The sequence below is a fragment of the Pipra filicauda genome, unplaced genomic scaffold (genome assembly GCF_003945595.2).
Source record: "Pipra filicauda isolate LSUMZ 115617 unplaced genomic scaffold, ASM394559v2 scaffold219_size1829416_pilon, whole genome shotgun sequence".
NCBI lineage: Eukaryota > Metazoa > Chordata > Aves > Passeriformes > Pipridae > Pipra > Pipra filicauda.
Genome location: NW_024104331.1, coordinates 1,038,922 through 1,059,123, shown reverse-complemented (window position 1 = coordinate 1,059,123; position 20,202 = coordinate 1,038,922). Strand labels below are relative to the sequence as shown.

At 52.0% G+C, this 20,202-nt stretch overlaps 3 protein-coding genes across 4 annotated transcripts; 2 read left to right on the top strand and 1 right to left on the bottom strand.

The window, feature by feature from the left end:
- Positions 1–7,949: 7,949 nt before the first annotated feature.
- On the top strand, positions 7,950–10,625 carry SYF2 (SYF2 pre-mRNA splicing factor). Its single transcript, XM_027740294.2, has 7 exons — positions 7,950–8,021; positions 8,110–8,217; positions 8,867–8,992; positions 9,255–9,372; positions 9,494–9,584; positions 10,031–10,129; positions 10,233–10,625. The coding sequence occupies exons 1-7, from the start codon at positions 7,965–7,967 to the stop codon at positions 10,396–10,398; spliced, it is 765 nt and encodes a 254-aa protein (XP_027596095.1). The 5' UTR covers positions 7,950–7,964; the 3' UTR covers positions 10,399–10,625.
- Positions 10,626–10,865: 240 nt separating this feature from the next.
- RSRP1 (arginine and serine rich protein 1) lies at positions 10,866–16,376 on the bottom strand. 2 transcript variants are annotated; one of them, XR_003544299.2, is made up of 6 exons: positions 16,189–16,376; positions 15,997–16,052; positions 14,259–14,867; positions 13,761–13,915; positions 12,488–12,979; positions 10,866–11,948 (listed from the first exon to the last, which is right to left on the bottom strand). XR_003544299.2 is itself a non-coding variant. In XM_027740293.2 (6 exons), exons 1-6 carry the CDS (start codon positions 16,257–16,259, stop codon positions 11,763–11,765), a joined length of 1,161 nt encoding a protein of 386 aa, XP_027596094.1. In that variant the 5' UTR covers positions 16,260–16,370; the 3' UTR covers positions 11,423–11,762. The 2 variants fall into 2 exon arrangements, 1 of the variants encoding a protein (XP_027596094.1); XM_027740293.2 differs by having other exon boundaries at positions 11,423–11,948; positions 12,488–12,571; positions 16,189–16,370.
- A 103-nt stretch (positions 16,377–16,479) lies between these two features.
- Positions 16,480–19,842, top strand: TMEM50A (transmembrane protein 50A). The gene is made up of 7 exons (XM_027740297.2): positions 16,480–16,555; positions 17,346–17,460; positions 18,127–18,239; positions 18,353–18,420; positions 18,548–18,640; positions 19,060–19,120; positions 19,370–19,842. Exons 2-7 carry the CDS (start codon positions 17,368–17,370, stop codon positions 19,413–19,415), a joined length of 474 nt encoding a protein of 157 aa, XP_027596098.1. The 5' UTR covers positions 16,480–16,555; positions 17,346–17,367; the 3' UTR covers positions 19,416–19,842.
- The last annotated feature ends 360 nt before the right edge of the window (positions 19,843–20,202 follow it).

The following is a 20,202-nucleotide window of genomic DNA, read 5'->3' as shown; positions in this document are numbered from 1 at the left end:
GTCCGGATGGGAAGCAACGTGATTCCCAGCACTGCAAAGAGAGAGGCTGTGTGTGGGGCTCAGGGTGTCCCGAGGGAGCTCCTTCCTGGTGCCACACTGTGCCAGGATGTGCCCAAATCACCCACCGCTCCCTGCTCCATGGGCAGCAGCAAACACGTCTCCCATCTCCCTGGAAAAGAGACGTCCTGGCCCCGTCTCTCTTCTTGGAGCTCCTCTCACTAAAGCCATCAAACCCCAACACTAACTGCTTCACACCTGGAATGCAGGCTGGGCTTCCAGCATCGAGCTCCTGCATCCAGACCATCCTTCCTGCCTTCGGAATCTGCTTTTCCCCCCAGGTCTCGCTGTGGCCAGGCAGGTTTCTCTCTGCAGCTGGAAGTTTTCCCTGGATCCGGCTCCCAGTGCTGCAGAGGGGAACCTGCCGGCCCTGGACCTGCCTGAAATAGCCTTTATCATTCTTTTTTTCTTCTCTGAGAGGTTTATTTCGCCGGCTAATGAGGGGGGGAGACCGTTGGGATAGGGGAAAACCACGGAGCAACCCAACCCAGGCAGTTAATAATGAGGGAGGATGCAGCGGCCGCAGCCAGGAGACAAAAATACTGGGAAGAGCCACCAGAAGCATCTTTGAAAAAAACCTGTTGCTGGAGGGAGGGGAAGAGAGGCTGGGGGGGGGTCAGGGGACACCCCAACACCTCCAGGCTCATGGGAGAACTGGGCACAGGACGGGGATGAGGGAGGCAGCCCCACTGCTGGCATGGATGGCCCACGGATCCCCAGCACGTCTGGGATTGCACTGGGAGCAGTGGGGGCACTGGGGGGAGCTGGCCCCTGTCCCCCCAGCACTGCAGGTGAACCCCAGCTTGGGAGTGAGATCTGCTGCTTTACCAGCACCAGCTGCCTTTTAATATTTTAGGATGGTTAAGGTGTGTTTCCCACACAAAGCATCCAAAATGTTTGAGCCCATGTGGGGCAGGGACACGTCCCCAGGAGCCACAGCAGCATCACCCTCTCCCAGTGCTTCCCCAGCTCCACTCAGCTCCAGCCCTCCAGCACTCGCCACGAGGTTGGCACTTGCTTGTGATGCCCAACAAGCCCCTGGGAGCTTCCCTGCACACGGCCAAGTGCTGGAAAACAGCAAAGACTGACTAATATTCCCCCAAATCCGGCTTTGTCTCTGTGATTTGTGTTCACATTCAGCCAATGCAATATTGAACCGATGCCTGGAGGGACTTGGGTACTTAAAAACAACACACAGGAGGTAAACAGGGAGATTTATTATTTTACTTTTGTGGTTTTGAGATAGTTTATGACACCAGGCTAATAACTCCCGAACCAAAATCTCCATTGATCGGGGGGAAACGTTACGTTATCCTCCCTCTCTGCACCAGGAGAGGCTGCTCCCCTCAGCCACCCCCTGCCCACTGCCTGCCAGGGATGGCTCCATCCTGGCACAGCCCTGGGGAGCACCCGCTGGGACAGCCATGCCCAAAATCTGTGTCCCACAGCAGGGAGGGAACAAACCCCCAGTGTGCAGGGCAGCCTCCTGGGTCTGCCCTGGTGCTGTGGACTCATGGCAGGACCGACAGCAGGATTGTCCCTCTCCACACTGCACAGGTCACAGCATCCCTCCCTCCCTCCCTCCAGCCTCCTTCTCCCTCCTAATTGCGACAGCAGGACCACAGGTCTCCTCCTTCCCCGTTATGGGCAGCTAATTAATTGCCACTTGTCACATTCCCCTGGGGAAGTGGCCACCCCCAGCTTTGGGAAGTGGCCACCCTGCTGCTGCTGGATTTGGGGAGGTCAAAGACATCCCCATCCCACAGGGGATGAGGGAGAACCAGGCTGGCACCTCCCAGCACGGCCCTGCACCGTGGCACAAGGGTGGCTGTGTCGGCAGGTGATGCTCCAGGGTGGCACCTGAGCCAGGACATTCCCAGTTGGAGCCTGGAGAGGGGAGAAAGGCAGAGGCAAGTGCCCCAGGCCGCTGTCCTGCTGCTCCCTCCGCTGTGTTCCTGTGATCTGTACTGTAAATCTGCTTCATTTCCAATTCACAGTAATGACTGAGGTGCTCTCATCCAGGAAACTCCGCGAGGTTCCGGCTTTTAAGGGAAAAGATGTAACCAGGCAGGAGCTGACAAGCTCTGTGGAGAGCTGCCCCGCTCTCCAGGCACTTAGAGTCTCCAAAAGAAACATCAACCCCCATGGGAAGGCTGGGATTTATCAGCACTTAGGGCTGTGGATCCCAAACCATCCTACTCCGCACCTCCCAGCCCACCATCCCAATTCCAGCTATGATCCCGGACTGATGGGCTGGAACGTGGACAGGGAAGGCTTGGGCAGGGCAGGCCCTCATTTGGCCAGCAGCAGGGACATCCAGCAGGACCCTCTACACGGTCCCAGGGGGAAAACGGGGTGGATATTCCATTTTGGCCACCACGATGGACCCCGAGTGGGACTCTCTGTGCAATCCCAGGGAGAAAATAGGGTGGGTTTTCCCTTTTGCCCACGGGCTCGCTGCTGGCATTAAAGACAAACCATTGCCATCATCTGAACTGTATGATCAGGAGCCTAATTCAATCCAATCTGGCTCATTGTTGAGGGTTGAGCATTTAGCTGAAACCCTAAGCCAGCCCTGCAGTAATTTGGCTGGGGAGGAATTGATTTTGACCATCAGCACTTTCTCATTTTCAATAGAGTCCGAACGTAACCAGGTTAATTTCTGTTAAGCACATTACCCAGGTACTTTTTGCTCTCCAGCCCAATGATTATGTGTCTGATCTGAAAGATTATAATTGCAACCCAACAGGACACAAACAGGAGTCTGTGATTGAAAGGAACCGGCCTGAAAGAAAACCAGCTTCTCTTCTACCTAAAAACCAAACCATTTCCCCTCTCTCCAAATTTCACCATTGTTAACAGCTACACACAGCAAGATCTGTCTCAATAAGTAAAGTCACTCTGATTGATCTTCTAATACACTACTATGTTCCCCATTTTGTTGGATTAATGTTCTTACTGCAAGTTTGGTTTGTTTTGGTCCCAAGTTTCTGGTCTGGTTTTCTTCTCTTCTTTACCCAAATCAGAGATTCTGCCTTGCAAAGGACTTCCCAGAGTGGTCAGTCCCAGCACCCCACCAGACACAGCCCCAGGGCTCCCACCCATGTGGGCACCCCTGGTGCTGCCTCTTTTCCTGCCCCCAGTTTTCATCCCAGTGACAAAGGGGATTTCCCTGTGGGTGTGAGGTTCCCCGAGGTGGGAAATGGGAGTTCCAAGGGGGAATGGTTTCAAAGTAAAGGAGGAGAGATTTATATTAGATATTAGGGATACATTCTTCCCTGTGAGGGTGGGGAGGCCCTGGCACAGGTTGCCCAGAGAAGCTGTGGCTGCCCCTGGATCCCTGGAAGTGCCCAAGGCCAGGTTGGACAGGGCTTGGAGTAACTGGTGGTGGAAGGTGGTGGGAGTGGAATGAGATGGTCTTTATGGCTCCCTTCCAACCCAAACCATTCCGTGGTCCTATGATTCCATGCTGCCATGCCACTGGGATGGCACTGCAGCGAGCCAGCCCAGCGGGAGCACAGCAAACCAACCCCGTACGTGCCACCTGAAAATCAGGGGTGGGAAGGGGTCCCCACGCCACTGCCCAGCTCAGGATGTCCATCCCCCCGCCACCACCACCCGCCCCAAGGGCTGGAACCAGGACGAGCACAGCCTTGCCTTGCCTCCAGCCCCGCCTGTACATTATTCCTCCCGATCATCACAACTTTCTTCCGCTTCTAAAGCACCTTTCATCACGAAACAGGATGGAGCGCGGCAGCTGTTGAACAGCACGGAGCGCAGGCAGGGCCGGGCAGGAAGTGGAAGCGGCTCCTGCAGCTGCTGGGAGCAGGCAGGAGAGCTGAACTCACGCCACGGCATTCCGGGGCCTTATCGCGTCCCCCGGCACGCGCGCGGATCCTCCCGACACGCGAGGGGCCCATGTGGCAGCTCCCACGTGATGGCACCGCTGTGACACGTGGCAGCCGGGGATGGCTGAGCTCCACGGTGGGGTTGAGAGGAGAAGGGATGTCCCGGGCCCTCCTGCCGCTCTCCAGCAGCAGCTGCTCCAGCACTGCGGGGTCACAGATCCCGTGACCACCACGGCCCACGGACCTGCAGGTCCACAGGTCTGACCAACAGAGCTCAGGGACCTGCAGGGCCACAGATCTCACCCACCACGGCCCAGGGACCTGCAGGGACAGAGGTGTGACCCACCCGAGCTCACCCACAGATCTCACCCACCAGAGCTCAGGGACCTGCGGGGACACAGGTCTGACCCCACCATGGTGCAGGTCCAAGTTGTGGCATTGCAGGTCTGGATCTTGGCACTCCACACCCGAATCTTGGCACTTCACACCATAATCGTGGCATTTAACACCCGAATTGTGGCATTTAACACCCGAATTGTGGCATTTAACACCCAAATTGTGGCACTTCACACACAAATTGTGGCATTTAACACGCGAATTGTGGCACTTCACACACAAAATGTGGCACTTTACAGCCAAATTGGGGCACTTTCATGCCCAAATCATGGTGTTGCATGCTCAAGCCATGGCACTGCACACCCAAATTGTGGCACTGCACACCCAAACCGTGGAACTACAAGCCCAGCCACGGCATTGCACACCCAAATTGTAGCATTGCACGCTCAAACCACGGCACTGCACACCCAAATCGTGGCGTTGTGCACTCGAGGCGTTGCACTGCATGTTCAGACCACAGCACTGTCCACCCAAGCCATGGCACTGCATGTTCAAATCACCATCCCTCGTGGTGGGAAATGTCCCCAGGGCTGGGGTTCACCTGCAGGCACTTGGCCCATCCTGTGACTGCACCGTGGCCTCTGTCACGCTGGAACAACCATTATTTTTGTGAGAAATGTCCCCAACCCCTCCCTTCCCCTCTGCCCCACGGTGGGAGCAGCCTGAGGAGCTGCACCCTGCCAGGACCCCTCTGCCTTCCCGGGCACTCAGCCCTGCAGATCCCTGATAACAGCACTTTGCTGCAGTGGGTGGGAGGTAACCAGTGCTGCTCCCCCTCCACCCCTCGACCAGGATCTTCCCCTTTGAAAAGGACAAATATAACCGAGATGAGTCAGTTCCTCCGAGCTCCCGGCCCCTGTACAATATGTAACTGGAATTTTTCATTTCGGCACTGCAGGGGAGGCATAACTGGAGAAGACAATGGAGTCAGCTCCGACCCAAAAAAGCAGTGCCAACTCTGTGAGCCTGGGAAATAAAAACATTTTTTTAATCTAAAAATAAATTAACTGTAAGTGACAACAAGAGCAGATCTGCATGTACTCGCTGTCGGCCCGCGCAGGACCAGTCCCTGCTCCTTGGCACAAGGATTTGGGAGAATTCCCTGCTCTTTTCAGGCCAGGTTGGGATTCACAGCTGTACCACAGAGCCAGGGAGACACTCAGCACCTGCACCAGGAACTGAGCTTCCTGAGCTGGCATCAGACCCAGCAGCAAATCCACAGGAGCCGGGGAAACCTCTTGGGTTTGTTTTCCAGCTGCATTACAGCAGTGAGGGGGGAAAGAGGCTCCACCGAGCTCAGGGCTTGGCTGGGCCGAGGCACTGACAAACCATAAAGCCCATCCAGCTTCCCCTGATTAAATAAAAGGGTAGGAAGGGTGAGGCAGCTGAGGGCCCCCCTGCCACCCTTGTGTCACCCTGGGCAGAGCAGATCCCTGGGGCAGCCCCGAGCCCACCCTCCTGCCCTCCCTGCTCCTGACTTGTGCTTGGAGCAGACACAAAGCATGTGGGTGTCACAGGAGAGGGTCTGGAGACTCCAGAAAATAAAGGGCAGTCAAGGGACTGCAGGTGGGACCTGCAGAGGGAGCTGGTGCAGTATTTCATGCACCGGAGAGCCAAGCCAGCATCTCTCCCTGCTCCCAAAACTTCTTTGATCCCAAATGTGGCAACAACCTCATGGCAGAGGGGCCGGGAGCTCCAGAGGGATAAAGCCGTGCCCCGAGCACATAACTGGGATTCTGACAGCACAAAAACGCTCCCCAATTTACTGTGCAGCAACATCAACCCCTTCCTTGGAGGCTTCTTTCAGAATTCCAGCACCAGTGGTGGTGGCAGTTTGCTCCCTGTGCATGAAAATCTAACAACTTTCAGCAGGGATGTGGAGAGAGCAGGTGAGGGGAGACATTCAACACCCAAACCACGTGGGGACAATCCTCTCCTTTTCCTTAGGATATTGCCAATAGGACTGTATAAAAACGTTCTGCCTCCCATTCTTTCCTCTGCTCTGTTTTCCAGCACTGCCTTCACGGGGCTGGGTTTCTTTCTTTCCCCCCTGGACTTGACTCCTCGCTGGGTAAGGCTGCATTTGATATTTTTAATCACTCAGCATGCATCAGAGCTTGGCAGCAGAAGAAAGTGAAGTTAAAAGAGAACAGAGACAGGCTGGGTTTGCCAGGGCTGCCTGCCACGGCCACAGCCCCTCATCGCTTGGGCTGCGATTCCCTCTGCTGGGAAGTCACGAGCCACAGCTGACAAGGGAGAACTTAAAAACCAAACTAATCATCAGCACTTATAAACCTGCAGGTTTTGAAGCCTTTCTTCAAAGAAAAACAGAAGTCCCGAGCCCTCCTGCCTTTGCTGTGCAGATATAAAGGCTTTACACACAGACGCATTTCATGTGCACATCAATATTAGTGATAAACGTTTATAGTAAGGCTACATTTGTTTTTTAAGGCTGGAAGATCCAGGCCACTGCAGCAATGTTATGGAAATTTTGACTTTCTTTTCCCAGAAGCTGCAGTAAAACGTTTTGTTTTCTGTGAGGGCTGTAAGTCTCCCCCTGAGCAAACCTGTTGTGGGTCACTGAAGGATTCCCAGGGGATGGGCAGCACAGGGAGAGGCTGTTACTGGTTTCTCATCCTGCACCAGGCTCTGCCCTGGAACTCACCAGTGTTTCCAAACACACCCTGAGTTCATCTGGTTCACGTGTTGCTTCCTTACTTTGACTATAAAGTTTGCATCACCTCACTGAATCCTTGGAAAAGGAAAAAAAACACGTTTATTACAGTGTTACTAACCCATGGAGTCACTTCAAGGCTGCAGTAACTCCCTACCCAGTGTCTGCACTTCGATATCTCTGCATTTGGGTCACCCCATGGAGTGTTCCAGGCTGGGGGAAGAGTGAATGGAAAACTGGGAAAGGACCTGAGGGTGCTGGTGACAGTGGTCGGACCCGAGCCCAGGTGTGCCCAGGTGGTGCCACTGCCCCTGGGCTGTCCCAGCACTGGTGTGTCCCAGGGCCAGGGCAGTGCCCGTCCCCCTGTGCTGGCACTGCTGGGGCACCTCCAGCCCTGGGGGCAGATTTGGGGTCCCCAGTGCAGGACATTGAGGGGCTGGAGCGTGTCCAGGGAAGGGAACAGAGCCGGGGAAGGGGCTGGAGCAGCTGAGGGAGCTGGGGGGGCTCAGCCTGGAGAAAAGGAGGCTCAGGGGGGACCTTCTGGCTCTGCAACCCCCTGACAGGAGGGGGGAGCCAGGGGGGGTCGGGCTCTGCTCCCGGGGAACAAGGGACAGGAGGAGAGGGAATGGCCTCAAGCTGTGCCAGGGGAGGCTCAGGTTGGACATCAGGAGGAATTTCTTCATGGAAATTTCTTCCATGTCAAACATGGGAAGGGGCTGCCCAGGGAGGTGGTGGAGTCCCCACCCCTGGAGGCGTCCAAGGAACGACTGGACGTGGCACTCAGCGCTCCGGTCTGGGTGACAAGCGGGTGCTCGTGAAAAGGTTGCACTCGGTGACCTCGGAGGCCTTTTCCAATCTCAGTTATGTTATTCCCGTGGCTCCCGAATACCGGGACACTCCGAATACCCAGAGGGCGGCGGCAACACCTCCCGTCCGCTGGGGGGCGCCCTGCGGGCCGCGCCGGAAGCCGGAAGCGCGGGCGGGCGGCGATGGCGGCGGCCGTGTCGTCGCTGAGCAATTTGGGGATCCCCGATGGCGACGGAGGGGTGAGGGGGGGACGGGACGGGACGGCACCGGGCGGGGCGGGACGGGGGGCCCCGGCTCCCTCCCGGGGCTGAGTGCGCGTTGTTTCAGAGCTCCTCGGAGGAGGAGGATGCCGGCCCCAGCGCGGCGGCGGCGGCGGCGGCGGAGCAGCGCCGGGAGGAGCGGCTGCGCCGGTTCCGGGAGCTCCACATGAAGCGGGTACGGATCGGTCCCGGAGCCCCCTCCGGTACATGGCCGGGAGGGGGGAGGGAGGTTTGCTTGGCCCTGCGTTTGTTTGTGTGCAGTTCTGGGCTGCTCAGTGCAGGAAAGATGAGGTGCTGGGGAGGGTCCAGCGGAGGCCGCAGAGATGATTTGGGGTCTGGAGCCTCTCTGGGATGAGGAGACACGGCGGGAGCTGGGCCTGGTCAGTCTGGAGGAGGGAAGGTTGAGAGGGGACCCTCAACCCTTGCAAATATCTCCAAGGGGTGTCTGATGGTGGTCCCAGATTCTGTTCAGTGGTGCCCAGTGACAGGACAAGGAGCAATGGCCATAAACTAAACCACAAGTTCCACCTCAACATGAGGCAGAACTTCTTTCCGTGGAGGTGGCAGAGCCTGGAACAGCTGCCCAGGGAGGGTGTGGAGTCTCCCTCTCTGCAGACATTCCAGACCCACCTGGACACGTTTCTGTGCCTTGGACTGGATGATCTCCAGAGGTCCCTTCCAAACCCAGCTCCTGTCTGATTCTGGTTTACATGGTGCTTTCAGGAAGCAGAGGCCAGGCCCCCTCCCAGGGGGGCTCCCATGTCCCCCCAAGGGTTCTAATTTTGTTGTTCCTGTGCTCAAGTGTTGCCCTGTTTCATTCTCAGTATGAGGCTTGCAAGCTGAACAGCCAAGAAGTGGTAGAGGAAGACAAAAGACTTAAATTGCCACCAAACTGGGAAGCTAAAAAAGCTCGGCTGGAGTGGGAGCTGAAGGTGCAGGAAAAGAAGAAGGTAAAGACACCTTTACAGCTCCCCATGACCTTGTGGAGCCACAGCCCAGGTGCCTGCAGTGACACTTCATGGTGGCTCAGCAGTCTTGGGAGCTTACACTGATGTTACCCCCCCAAAATCCACATCCTAATTAGGCTGCTGATTATCTAAATCATTGTCCTGCTCCAGAGGTTGACTGGGCTGATCCAGGGAGATGCAACTGAGTTTTAGGCTTGGCCACTGGCTCATTGTTGAAACTGAAGTGTCCCTTGTGCTGTGTCAGGAATGTGCAGCGAGAGGAGAGGACTATGAGCGAGTCAAGCTGCTGGAGATCAGCGCTGAGGACGCCGAGAGGTGGGAGAGGAAAAAGAAGAAGAAAAATCCCGACCTGGGCTTTTCAGGTAACGGCTTGACCACGCAGCTGTGTCCGGAATGGACACCTGTGTTGGTGTTTTGGGTGAAAACTGGGTGAAAACTGGACCATGAGATAAAGCCCTTCACCCTGACACCGTCTGTTCCCAGATTACGCAGCGGCACAGCTGCGCCAGTACCAGAGGCTGACGCGGCAGATCAAACCTGACCTGGAGCAGTACGAGAAGCTGAAGGAGCAATAGTAAGTTCTGTGGTACTTCCAAACCAGTAGCAAACACTGGAGACTTAAATCTTTCCAGCACATGCACAATCTCGTGTGCCCTGTGATGTTAATTAGTCTTTAACATGGTATTAAAGTATGGACTGCTAATCAACTCGGCCATCCCTGCTTCAGGGGGCTCACGGGTAGTGGAGTAATTAATGAGGTTCATTTCTTCAAACTTCTTCCCTGTGAGGGTGGAGAGGCCCTGGCACAGGTTGCCCAGAGAAGCTGTTGCTGCCCCATCCCTGGAAGTGTCCAAGGCCAGGTTGGACGGGGCTTGGAGCAACCTGGGCTAGTGGAATGTGTGACCTGTTGGAAAAGAATGGTGTTTAAGGTCCCTTCCATCCCAAAGCATTCTGGGATTCTATAAAATCTCAAAGCAGCCAATAGTTGTGTAACCTGCTGCCCCTCTTCCCCTCATGCAGCGGGGAAGCGCTTTATCCCACCTCCGACAGCCTCCTCCACGGAACTCACGTGCCATCCAAGGACGGGGTTGACAGAATGGTCGCGGATCTTGAAAAACAGTAAGTAAACCCCGGGGCCAGGCGTGTGCCAGAGCAGCTCTGGGCAGTGGGACGCCCAGGCCTGGCCCAGGGGTGCCCCATGGGTGCTGTTACTGCCTTCCAGGATCGAGAAGCGGGAGAAGTACAGCCGGCGGCGACCCTACAACGACGACGCCGACATCGACTACATCAACGAGAGGAACGCCAAGTTCAACCAGAAGGCAGAGAGGTTCTACGGGAAGTACACGGCCGAGATCAAACAGAACCTGGAGAGAGGGACAGCCGTCTGAGGCAGCTCCTGGGCCACAGCACACAGCCCTGGCTGTGTGCAAGGGGAGTGCAAATGCTACAGGCAATTTTATAAGAAAAAGCATTATAGGTGTCGCTTTCTGGAATCCGTGGTGGGTTTAATGGAGTAGAAGTGATTTGTGTAACTGCAGCTGTACACTGCTTTTACTTGCAGGAGTAACCAGCTCACGCAATCTTGTGTTCTAAATAAAGACCAGCTTTAGTCTAATTTAAGGGTTGGTATTTGTTCTTCAGTAGTGGGAGATTATCAACAAGATGAAAGGTGAGGAAGGTGAAGTGACATTCCCATGAAAAAACAGCTTCCCAGCTGTCACATGCCAAGGCTGGAGCTGCCCACCCTCCCCGAGGGCCAAGAGAAACATGAGCCCTTGTGCACTGCCAACCTCGGCTTGGCCATTTAACAGTTCCTCAAAGAAGCTTCCAGACACAAATAGTCAAATTCAGTTTATTTTACTAATTTATTTATACAAAACCCAGGTTTAACCAATTGCACCAAGTCCATGCAACAGCCCGTTGATTTCTCCCATCCTTTTCTCCCGGAGCAGAGGTCTGGCTGAGCCGTGGAGTCATCACAGGCAGCGTAACCTGTACCCTGTCAGCATGAACCCTCCTGCACTGACTGCCTTCCCCCTCCTGCCTCACGGTGACCCTTAGGGGCTGGTTTTAAACCAACTAAGTAAAACAAGCCTGCAGTAAGTCGAGCATTAGAAGGAGCAGAAGGGACAAGTTGCTCACGGTGCAGTAAGGGACAGTGAGAAGGGCGGTGACTTCACCTACGGCAGTCACATACAACATCCTGCACAAGCTTTCCACTTCCAGAGGGATATCCAGGGAAGGTGCTCAAGGCTCTGAACTAAGCACAGCCCAGGCAGGAACTATTCCAGCATAAAGATCTGCTTTAATGATGCAACAACTACCTTCTGTTGCACCTTGTGGTAAGTCAGGTAATTGAAAGCTAAATCACAGACAGGACATACTCATAACACAGGTCTAACACTTCACACATTAAGCCAGTGCAAAACTAAACTTTATTCACTTGAAGTAAACAGTTACAACACAATGTAAATCCAAGTGTCCAAAGAACAGCTACTCAACTATGGTTTAGAAAAAGTTACCCACCTGCAAGGTCTAGTCCGATAAAGCAATACAAAATATTTACAAATATACACAAGATTCCCATCTGTGGCTTCGGGATCAGTGTGCTCTCTATCTGAAAGAGAAACCTTAGATTCCAAAAATTAAAAATCTCAAAATAAATACTCAGTATTAACAAATCTTCAACCCCATCAGAAAGTTTGCAATCTCTCTACTGAAGGATGTGAAGTGCTGCAGTCAGTGAATCCCATCAGCGTGCCCGGAACAGGGTGCTTTTGGGTGAGAAGTTTAAGAATGTTTTCTTCTCCTCCTTCTTGACAGGAACCCACTGCCCATAGGGACTTCCCTTCCTGTCATCTTCTCTTGCTGGAGAAACTACTGGCTCCTTAACAACATGGCTCACTGGCTTCTGCAGGGCTGGCTTTGCCATTGTGTTCTGGAAAAGAAAAAATTTCATGTAGGAAAAGGTATTAAAACCTGTATTAAAAACCTGTACCCTCAAGGGGTACAAATCCAGTACATTTATCTGGACTGATTATATAAATGTTTTCTCTCCAGCTCTTGGAATACCTGATGCCTACCTGATATAATATCAACTATATACACTTAACTGACAAAGGATTCAAGAAGTTACTAAGTTTGCATTACTAAAACATAGTACTTGAAATAAGTTCTGGTTTAAACTAGTTCAAGTTGTTAAGTCTTTGTTTCATCTAGTTCTATCACTCTCAAGTGTATTGCAGAGTACAGAGAGTCACTGTTAGTAGGTGTAGAGGTAAATACCTATTTTAAATCCACTGCTTACAGTGCTCTACTGCTGAAGGACTGATTAACTCCTCCAGGAAAAGTCATTATCGAACCATTACATTCATTTTGTTACCGTGATTAAGATCACTCATTTGGAAACCAGAGCTGGGAAAAGCCTAAGACAGGAGGGGCTGAAGTACTGGAATTCCATCTTGGGAGGTCACTTACATTAGGACTGAAGGAAATGCTCCTCTGTATGGTTGCTCTCTCCATCCCAGTCTTGGTCATGTCTTCTGCTGCACTTCTGGGTTGCTAGAGAAGAGCACACACAGCCTAAGTGGGAGGACACATCACCCCATGCAAGGTCAGGCAGTTACTACAGAGCATGAACTTTCTGGTATGGAGTTGTTTCAGATATTTACATCAAAAGTAGCTGTAAAGCTACTGGATATGCAAACAGAGCAATGCTGAACCCAATTGGAAATGCATTCAGTATTTTTACCAACGTGGCTGTGCCAATTCGGGTGTGAATGGACGTGATATCCACAGCCCAGTTACAGTTTTTAAGGATTCAAACAGTCACAGCATGAACTGTCACACGAGTGCAGTGACAGAGCAAGTGGCATTAAGTTCTGCATAACCATCCTGCAGAGCTTTGGATAATGACAATAAACTTATCTGCAAGTGATGCAGGCCTCTTCTTCTGTACTCTCTCAACATCTGGAATATATTGCATATATTTATGAAAGGGATGCCTGTACCATTTGTGTAAAACCCTTAGTAAATTTACTTCCATTTGTAACAGCAGCATCTGACTCATGTACAGGTTTGTATTTACCGTGACTCAGGTTAACACACTACAACACAACCAGGCTAAAATTCACTTTAAGCTGCTCAAGTTTCTCCCTCCCTTAAATTCACAGCAGCTACAGCCCACAAGTCCCTTAATTACCACCAGATTTTCTTCATCATGTCTGGAACCATAGTCATGATTTCTATAAGACAGAAATAAAGTATGTAAAATGCATTGTGTGCTTGCGTATGGAATTTCTGGGAAACAGTTTGTTGCACATGAAAAACTTTTAACAGTTCAAAAAAAGGCAGAAAGATTTAAGCTTAAAAAAGAAAAAAACAAAAAACCCCACACTATTCACTAGGTTTGGCAAGGAGACTCCTGGTTTAGGTCAGAAAGACATAAACTAGCTGGATTAATGGGCAATATCCCATTAAAAGAGTAAGTCAAAAGGACAAGCTACATTCTCCTCTCCTTCCCCACCTGTCACTACTGGACAGCCTGCACAGGCTCAAGAGGATCAACCACCTCTCACAGGTCCATTGTGCTTCCAGCTTAAGGCAAAGTCTAGAGGTTTTCTAGAGCAGTTGTTGTTCAAGAGTTTGAATTCTTAATCACAAACTCCACAGTTAAACTAGAACACATCCATGCAGACAAGTTTTAAGAAGTGTTTACCTTTTCAGTGAGAACCCTCCTGTCCATACTTACCTCAGCTGACTCTCCAGGTTCTTCCCGCTCCTGTTTTTCATTTTTTATCTCTTTGGCAGGAGGAGGGATCTTCAAGCTCGCTGGCAAGACAATGTTATCTGTTCCCAGAGCTTTGGCAGCATTGGCTTTCGCAATTTCCAGGAGTTCCCTCTTGTCTAAAAGAGGAAGGAAAAAAAAGAAGTGCCTTGTGTTATATTTAAATCCATATTTACCTACTCACACAAGCCTAAAAACTGCAGGTTTATTATCACTGCATCTATGTAAGCATCAACTGTGATGAATTTCATCAGACCTTGAGAGATGTAGCTTGAGTTCAAGTGCAAAAAATGTGCTCTGAACTACTCTGTTTGTTAAATACGTTTTTATAACCAGAGGTTTTCTTCTACAGTGCCATTATAAATTATGCTCTATAAAGCAAGTAAACAAAGCAGAACTGGACTGGTTAAAGAAAGCTGTACAGTTTGAGGTTCTCACACAGAAAAGTCTCAAGAAAAGTACCTTTCTCACTGAGATGGAGAGGTGACCTACTGCGGGACCGTGTCCGTGACCTGCTCCTCCAGCTCCTGTAAGCCTCGGGATATATGGTTCGCCCAAATCCGTAATATCTCCGGCCTCTGGAACGGGACCTGCTCCTCGAGTAGGACCTTCTGTAGTAGGACCTGCCGCGGGACCAGGACCTGCTGCGGGATCGGTAGCGCGGGGGGGAGCGGCGGTACCTCCGGTAGTGCCTGGCGTGGTACCTGCCCCGGTACCGGCGGTACCCGCGCGACCTCGAGCGGCTCCGCGAGTAGGAGCGGGAGTATCTCCGGTACCGGCGGGAACCGTTCCTTCGGGCCCGGGACCTCGACCTGGAGCGGCTCCAGCTCCGCGAGGAGGCTGAAGAGGAGCTGCTGGAGCTGGACCGTGAGCTGCACGAGGATCTGCTGGAGGACCTTGTTGATGACCTGTCACAGCTCCTCTTGGATCTCACGGACGTCTCTCTCTTCTTCGGAGAGCTGAGGGTCAAGTCATCCATGAAACCCGTCATGTCTTCCGTTTTCTGCACGCAGGTGCTTTCACAAGCTGGTTCTGTTTTTACTGCTGTTCTGCAATGCCCAGTCTCTGTTCCTGTTGTTGAGTGGGGTGGAGGAAGTTAATTATTCATGGGCATCGAGTCATTTACACAGCAACGACAAACACGGTGACACACAGGCAAAAAGTTCAAGGATAATTAAACACACTAACAGTCCTCAGCCAGTTTACCAGCATGTTTTGCACATGACAGTTTTGTTTCATAATTTCCTCACCTGTAGTCAGTCAAAAGACTGAAATATGAAAGTATAGCTTTAGTTTAAACCATGAGTAGTTCTGCGTGGAATTTTGGAGAGAGGTAGGTTTGTGCAGGTTTTAAGTGTAATTCCTTTTGTGTAAATGGTACAAGTTAATACCCTTTTGCTCCAAACAGAATTTTCAAAGTCTTTTATTTTAACTCTAAATGCAGGCTATTGCACCTATGATGCAAAATAACCATTTGCCTTCCAGATCAGTACAAACTGATTTACTCCAAGAGGAGGCAAAATAAAAGTACCTTCAAGGTACAAAGCAGCCACTTCAAGATCTTGACCATATCATCTTATAAAAAAACTCCATGCACAGAGCTCCACCCATTCCAGCAGTGTACACAGCGAGCTGCTATTAAAAATGTTCTACACAGATAGTAAAAAATACAGGTGGTGACTCACCAGACACCACTTGTACAGAACACTTGTTATATATTAATAATTAAAATGGCTGTCCCTCTAGCGGCAGCCATTTTATAGCTACAAAGGTTACACGAGTGTAAGGATCTTATCACAGGACTTAAGCCCTGAGTTACGTAACCACTGTACAGCTTGAGGAAGCTTGCTTTAACCCAAAAATTCCTAGTCGCTGCTCAATGCAAAGTTAGCAAATAAATATAAAACCGTTACTGGAATCTGTAATTTAAGCTCTGTAAGGGTTTGCCAGACGCCACTTCCCTCGGTACTACTACAGCTAAAGTTTCACTACTTCACCTCTACGCCAGGGCCAAGGTCACTCGCGCTGTACGTGGCACAGCAAGATAAATTCCGATGTGCAGTTTCCCAGCGCAAATCCCCCTTCCCAGCCCGTTACAACCCGGTTCATCCCGGACTCATCGCGGGTACCGCACACGCCCCCCCCCCAGTGCCACCCCGAGCGCTCAGGGCTCTGCCCGGGCTCTGTCCCCAGCACTCACCGCTGGGCGCGGCCGGGCCCCCCTGGTGCTGGTTCTCGTGAGGCACCTGGGCGCTCCTGTAAGGGAGAAAATAAAAAAAACCCACCCGTGAGCGATGCGTGTCCCTCACACCCCTCACGAACGGTCGCAAACGGCCACCGCGAACGGCCTCTCCCGGCCCTGGTCCCCCAACGCCCCGCTCCGCCGCCTCACCGGCTCCAGCCGCCCGGGCTGCCCCCGCACGGGTCCTGAGGGGAGAGCCCCGCTTCGTGAGTCACCCCCATAGCGCCGGGCCACGCTTCTCCACCCGCGAAAGAGTCGCGATACGACCGCGACAGAGCCCCGAGACAAAAGCTCCGCTCGCTCCCGCCGCCCGGCAGCGACTGAGGGCCGGCCCAGAACCTTCCAGAACGTCCCTCGCCTTACGTAACCCCCGCGCCCAGGGCGCACGCGCGGGGGGAGGCGGGTGGGCATCGTCCCCACCCCCGGGACTCCGCCCCGCCCACAGCGCTCGGGACACGCCCCCCGCGCCCTGCGCGCGCGCGGCGCATGCGCGGGGTCCCCGCCGCGTCCCGTGACGGTGCGAGGGGTGCGGGGTGAGGGGGTGCGGGACCGGGGATGCGGGGGGCGAGAGTGCCCAGGGCGCGGGGTGCGGGACCCAGGGTGCGCGGTTGGGGGGGGTGCGCAGGTCGGGATGCGGGATCGGGGGTGCGCGGTTTGGGAGGGTGCGCGAGTCGGGGTGCGGGACCAGGGGTGCGCGATTTGGGGGGGTGCGGGATCGGGATGTGCGGTTTGGTGGGGGATGCGGGACCGGGGGTGCGCGGTTTGGGGGGAGTGCGCGCGTCGTGGTGGTGGATCGGGGATGCGCGGTTTGGTGGGATGCGCAGTTTGGGGGGTTGCGCGGGTCGGGGGTGCGCAGTGTGCGGGGTGAAGGGGTGCGGGACCCGGGGTGCGGGATCGAGGTGTGGGGGGCGAGAGTGCCCAGTGCGCGGGGTGCGGGATCGGGGGCGTGCGGGTCGGGGATGCGCGGGTTTTGCGGGGCGCGCAGCGTGGGGGATGCGCGCGTCCGAGGTGCGCGGGTTTTGCGGGGCGCGCAGTGTGGGGGGCGCGGGAGGTGCCGGTGACCGCGGGCCCTGAGCAGGACGGACCGCGGGGCTTCTTCCCCGCCCACAGAGCCGCGGCCCCCGCACCCCTCCCGAGCGCGGGGGCCGGTGACCGGCGGGGCTTTGGCCGCTCCACACGGGCCGTGCGGTTTTCAGGCGGCTCGAACCTCCCCTGCGCGGCCCGATGGTTTCCTCTCGGAAATAAACCTCCCCTTTTTTTTTTTTTTTTTTTTTTTTTTGTTTGGTGTTTTTTTTTTTTCCCTCCAGTTCTTCCAAGTGCTTGAAAAAAATGTCCGGTTTTCTGGAGAGCTTGAGGTGCTCGGAGTGCGTGGACTGGGGGGAGAAGCGGAACACCATCGCCTCTGTGGCCGCGGGAGTGCTGGTACTGCTGTGCTTGCCCTGCTGTCAGGCCCCCTAGGTGTAGTCAGCTGTCAGGAGCTAAAGATTGTTAGAGCTTGGAAGGCTCCTCTCTTCCAGGTACCAAAGTGGCAGGATGAGAGGAAAACAGCCTCAAGTTGTGCCAGGGCGGGCTTAGGTTGGATTTTTGCGAAAATTTCTTCGCTGGAAGCATTGGAACAGGCTGCCCTGGGCTGTGGTGGAATCACCATCCCTGGAAGTGTTCAAAAAAACGTGTGGATGGGGCACTTGGGGACACGGTTTGGTGGTGACCGTGGTGCTGTGTTAGTGGTTGGACTCCACCACTGTGGAGGGCTTTTCCAACCTGAACACTTCTGTGAAAAGGAAGAACGGGGATACATTGTCCTCGTACCTAGCAGCAAAGTTAGGAACAAAATCTGCTCTGGGTTCTTGCATCCACGTGTTTCTTAAGCTTCGTGGAGTAACTGTTGGAGTAGGGAAATCTCTGGCTTTGCATCCGACCTTGTTCCCAAGCCAACAGCAAAAGTACTTATACCATCCCTTTACCCTGCTGGAGATCGTAAGAATGATTTTATATATTAGTGTTATTTTTTTTCTAGAGCAGTCTTAGGTATTGTAAAAGGGCTTGTGTCTGTACTTTAAGCCATATTCCTTCTTTTTTTTCCCCTAGTTTTTTACAGGCTGGTGGATAATCATAGATGCAGCTGTGAAATACCCTAAAGTGGAAGACTTCAACCACTCCTACCATGCCTGTGGGGTTATAGCCACCATTGCATTCCTGATGTAAGGGCCATTCCTTGATCAGAGCTACACACTCCTAGAACTTACTTTGTGCAATTAATAAAAGGCTTCAAACTAGGGGATTTATCCCGTTTTCTCCCGTTTTTGTCCCTCAGGATCAACGCGGTGTCCAACGGGCAGGTGCGGGGGGACAGTTACAGCGAGGGCTGCCTGGGGCAGACAGGTACAGACCTGGGAATCCACTGAGCCTTGGAAAAACTGGGAGAGCTGTGCCAGGGTGTGCTTTGTGTGCCTGAGACAAGAGCCACGATGCCCATCCTCAGCCAAACATCCCTCTTGTCTCGTTCCAGGGGCTCGGATCTGGCTGTTCATTGGGTTTATGATGGCTTTTGGATCTCTCATTGCTTCCATGTGGATCCTGTTTGGAGGCTACGTTGTTAAAGGTAAGGCCTGACCCGTTTTTGGAAGTTTAAAATATTTTAAATGGCTGTTGGATTTCAGAGCTTATTTTTATATAGTTTCTAGGCAGTCCCTGTTTGAATATTTTAGTTCCCTACACACCACTATCCCATTGTATTAACATTGGGAGGGATTTTTTCTATTTCTAAGTCACAAACTTCTGACTACCCTCTAGAAACACAGGTCTTGCTCCACTGGGAACTGGACAAATATAATTAAACTGCTGCAGTTTTATGGGAATAATTCCCTGGGTGAGGACTTATTCCCAGAACAAAAATTACTGAGTTTGTGAAGATTGCTCCCAGAGCCTATATGCTAAATTAGCAAAAGGTGTCAGAAATGGGATATGCTTGAAAATCACTTCCAAAAAAATTTGCAGAGATTTTTTTTTTTCTTTTGTTAGAAAAACCAGTGGTATACCCAGGAATAGCTGTGTTTTTCCAGAATGCATTCATCTTTTTTGGGTAAGCCTATCTTCCTTTGTTTGTTTCTTATCTAATTTGGTTTTTATGACAAAAACTGTAACCAGACCTGTGTGAATAAACTGGTGAAGGCAGCAGATCTCTGGGATCTGTCTGCACAGGTTTCATGCAGGACAAAGAAGTGGATTCAAATACCACAGTTTGCTCCCTGAAATCATGTTTTTAAAATAAGAAGGGGCTTGATTTGCTCCCTTGTGTGCTCATTATGTCCCTTTTTTCTGTTTTAAACAGAGGACTGGTCTTCAAGTTTGGTCGCACGGAAGATTTGTGGCAGTGAACTCCCCTCTGGAAGTGCCCTGGCCAGGCTGGGTTTGAACTGCACACTCCCAAAATTTTGTAAAAACCATTTTGTAAACCCTGACCTTCCATCATGTCAAAAGATAAATCAAGGAAAGCTGAAAGCACTAAAAATTCCAGCCCTATTCTCTTTGATTTTTTTTTTTTACTCTTGTACGTCCACTTAAATGTCGTGATGTTTTTTGACAAATGTAAAATTGCTACAAGTAACGGTGAAGTCACTTTTCTGATACATTTGCTACAAATAAACAGGATAATGGAACATGGATGTATTTAACCAGCTGTTTCTATGACCTTATTTACAAAGAAAAACTTACTAAAATGCTTTAAAACAACTTTTTAACCTATATTTATTAAATATTTCCTATATCTGGACAATATAACCATTTCTTCAGTTTCAAAGGTAATTGGTGTGTGGCTTTTCTTGCATAATATAGAACTATGTTGGTTTGGGATTTTTTTTTTTTACCTCTCTCTGAATATTAAATTTATCCTATGGTGATAATGAGGAAGTCTCTGGCAAGTAACAACTTACTGTTGCTGTGGGTGACACTGGAGAGGCACAAATTAAACAGTGGCTCTAGATGGAAGTAGCTCATCCACAATGCTTGTGCTCAGCTATTTTCTAACCACTGTGAGAGAAAAGGATGGAATTCTCTCTTCAGATGGAATTCTCTCTCTGGAAAAAGGTACTGCTCAGATAGGAAGAGTTCTGATCCTGTGCATTCACCCAGGCCAGTTGCTCAGGAGATCAATGGTAAGGGAGA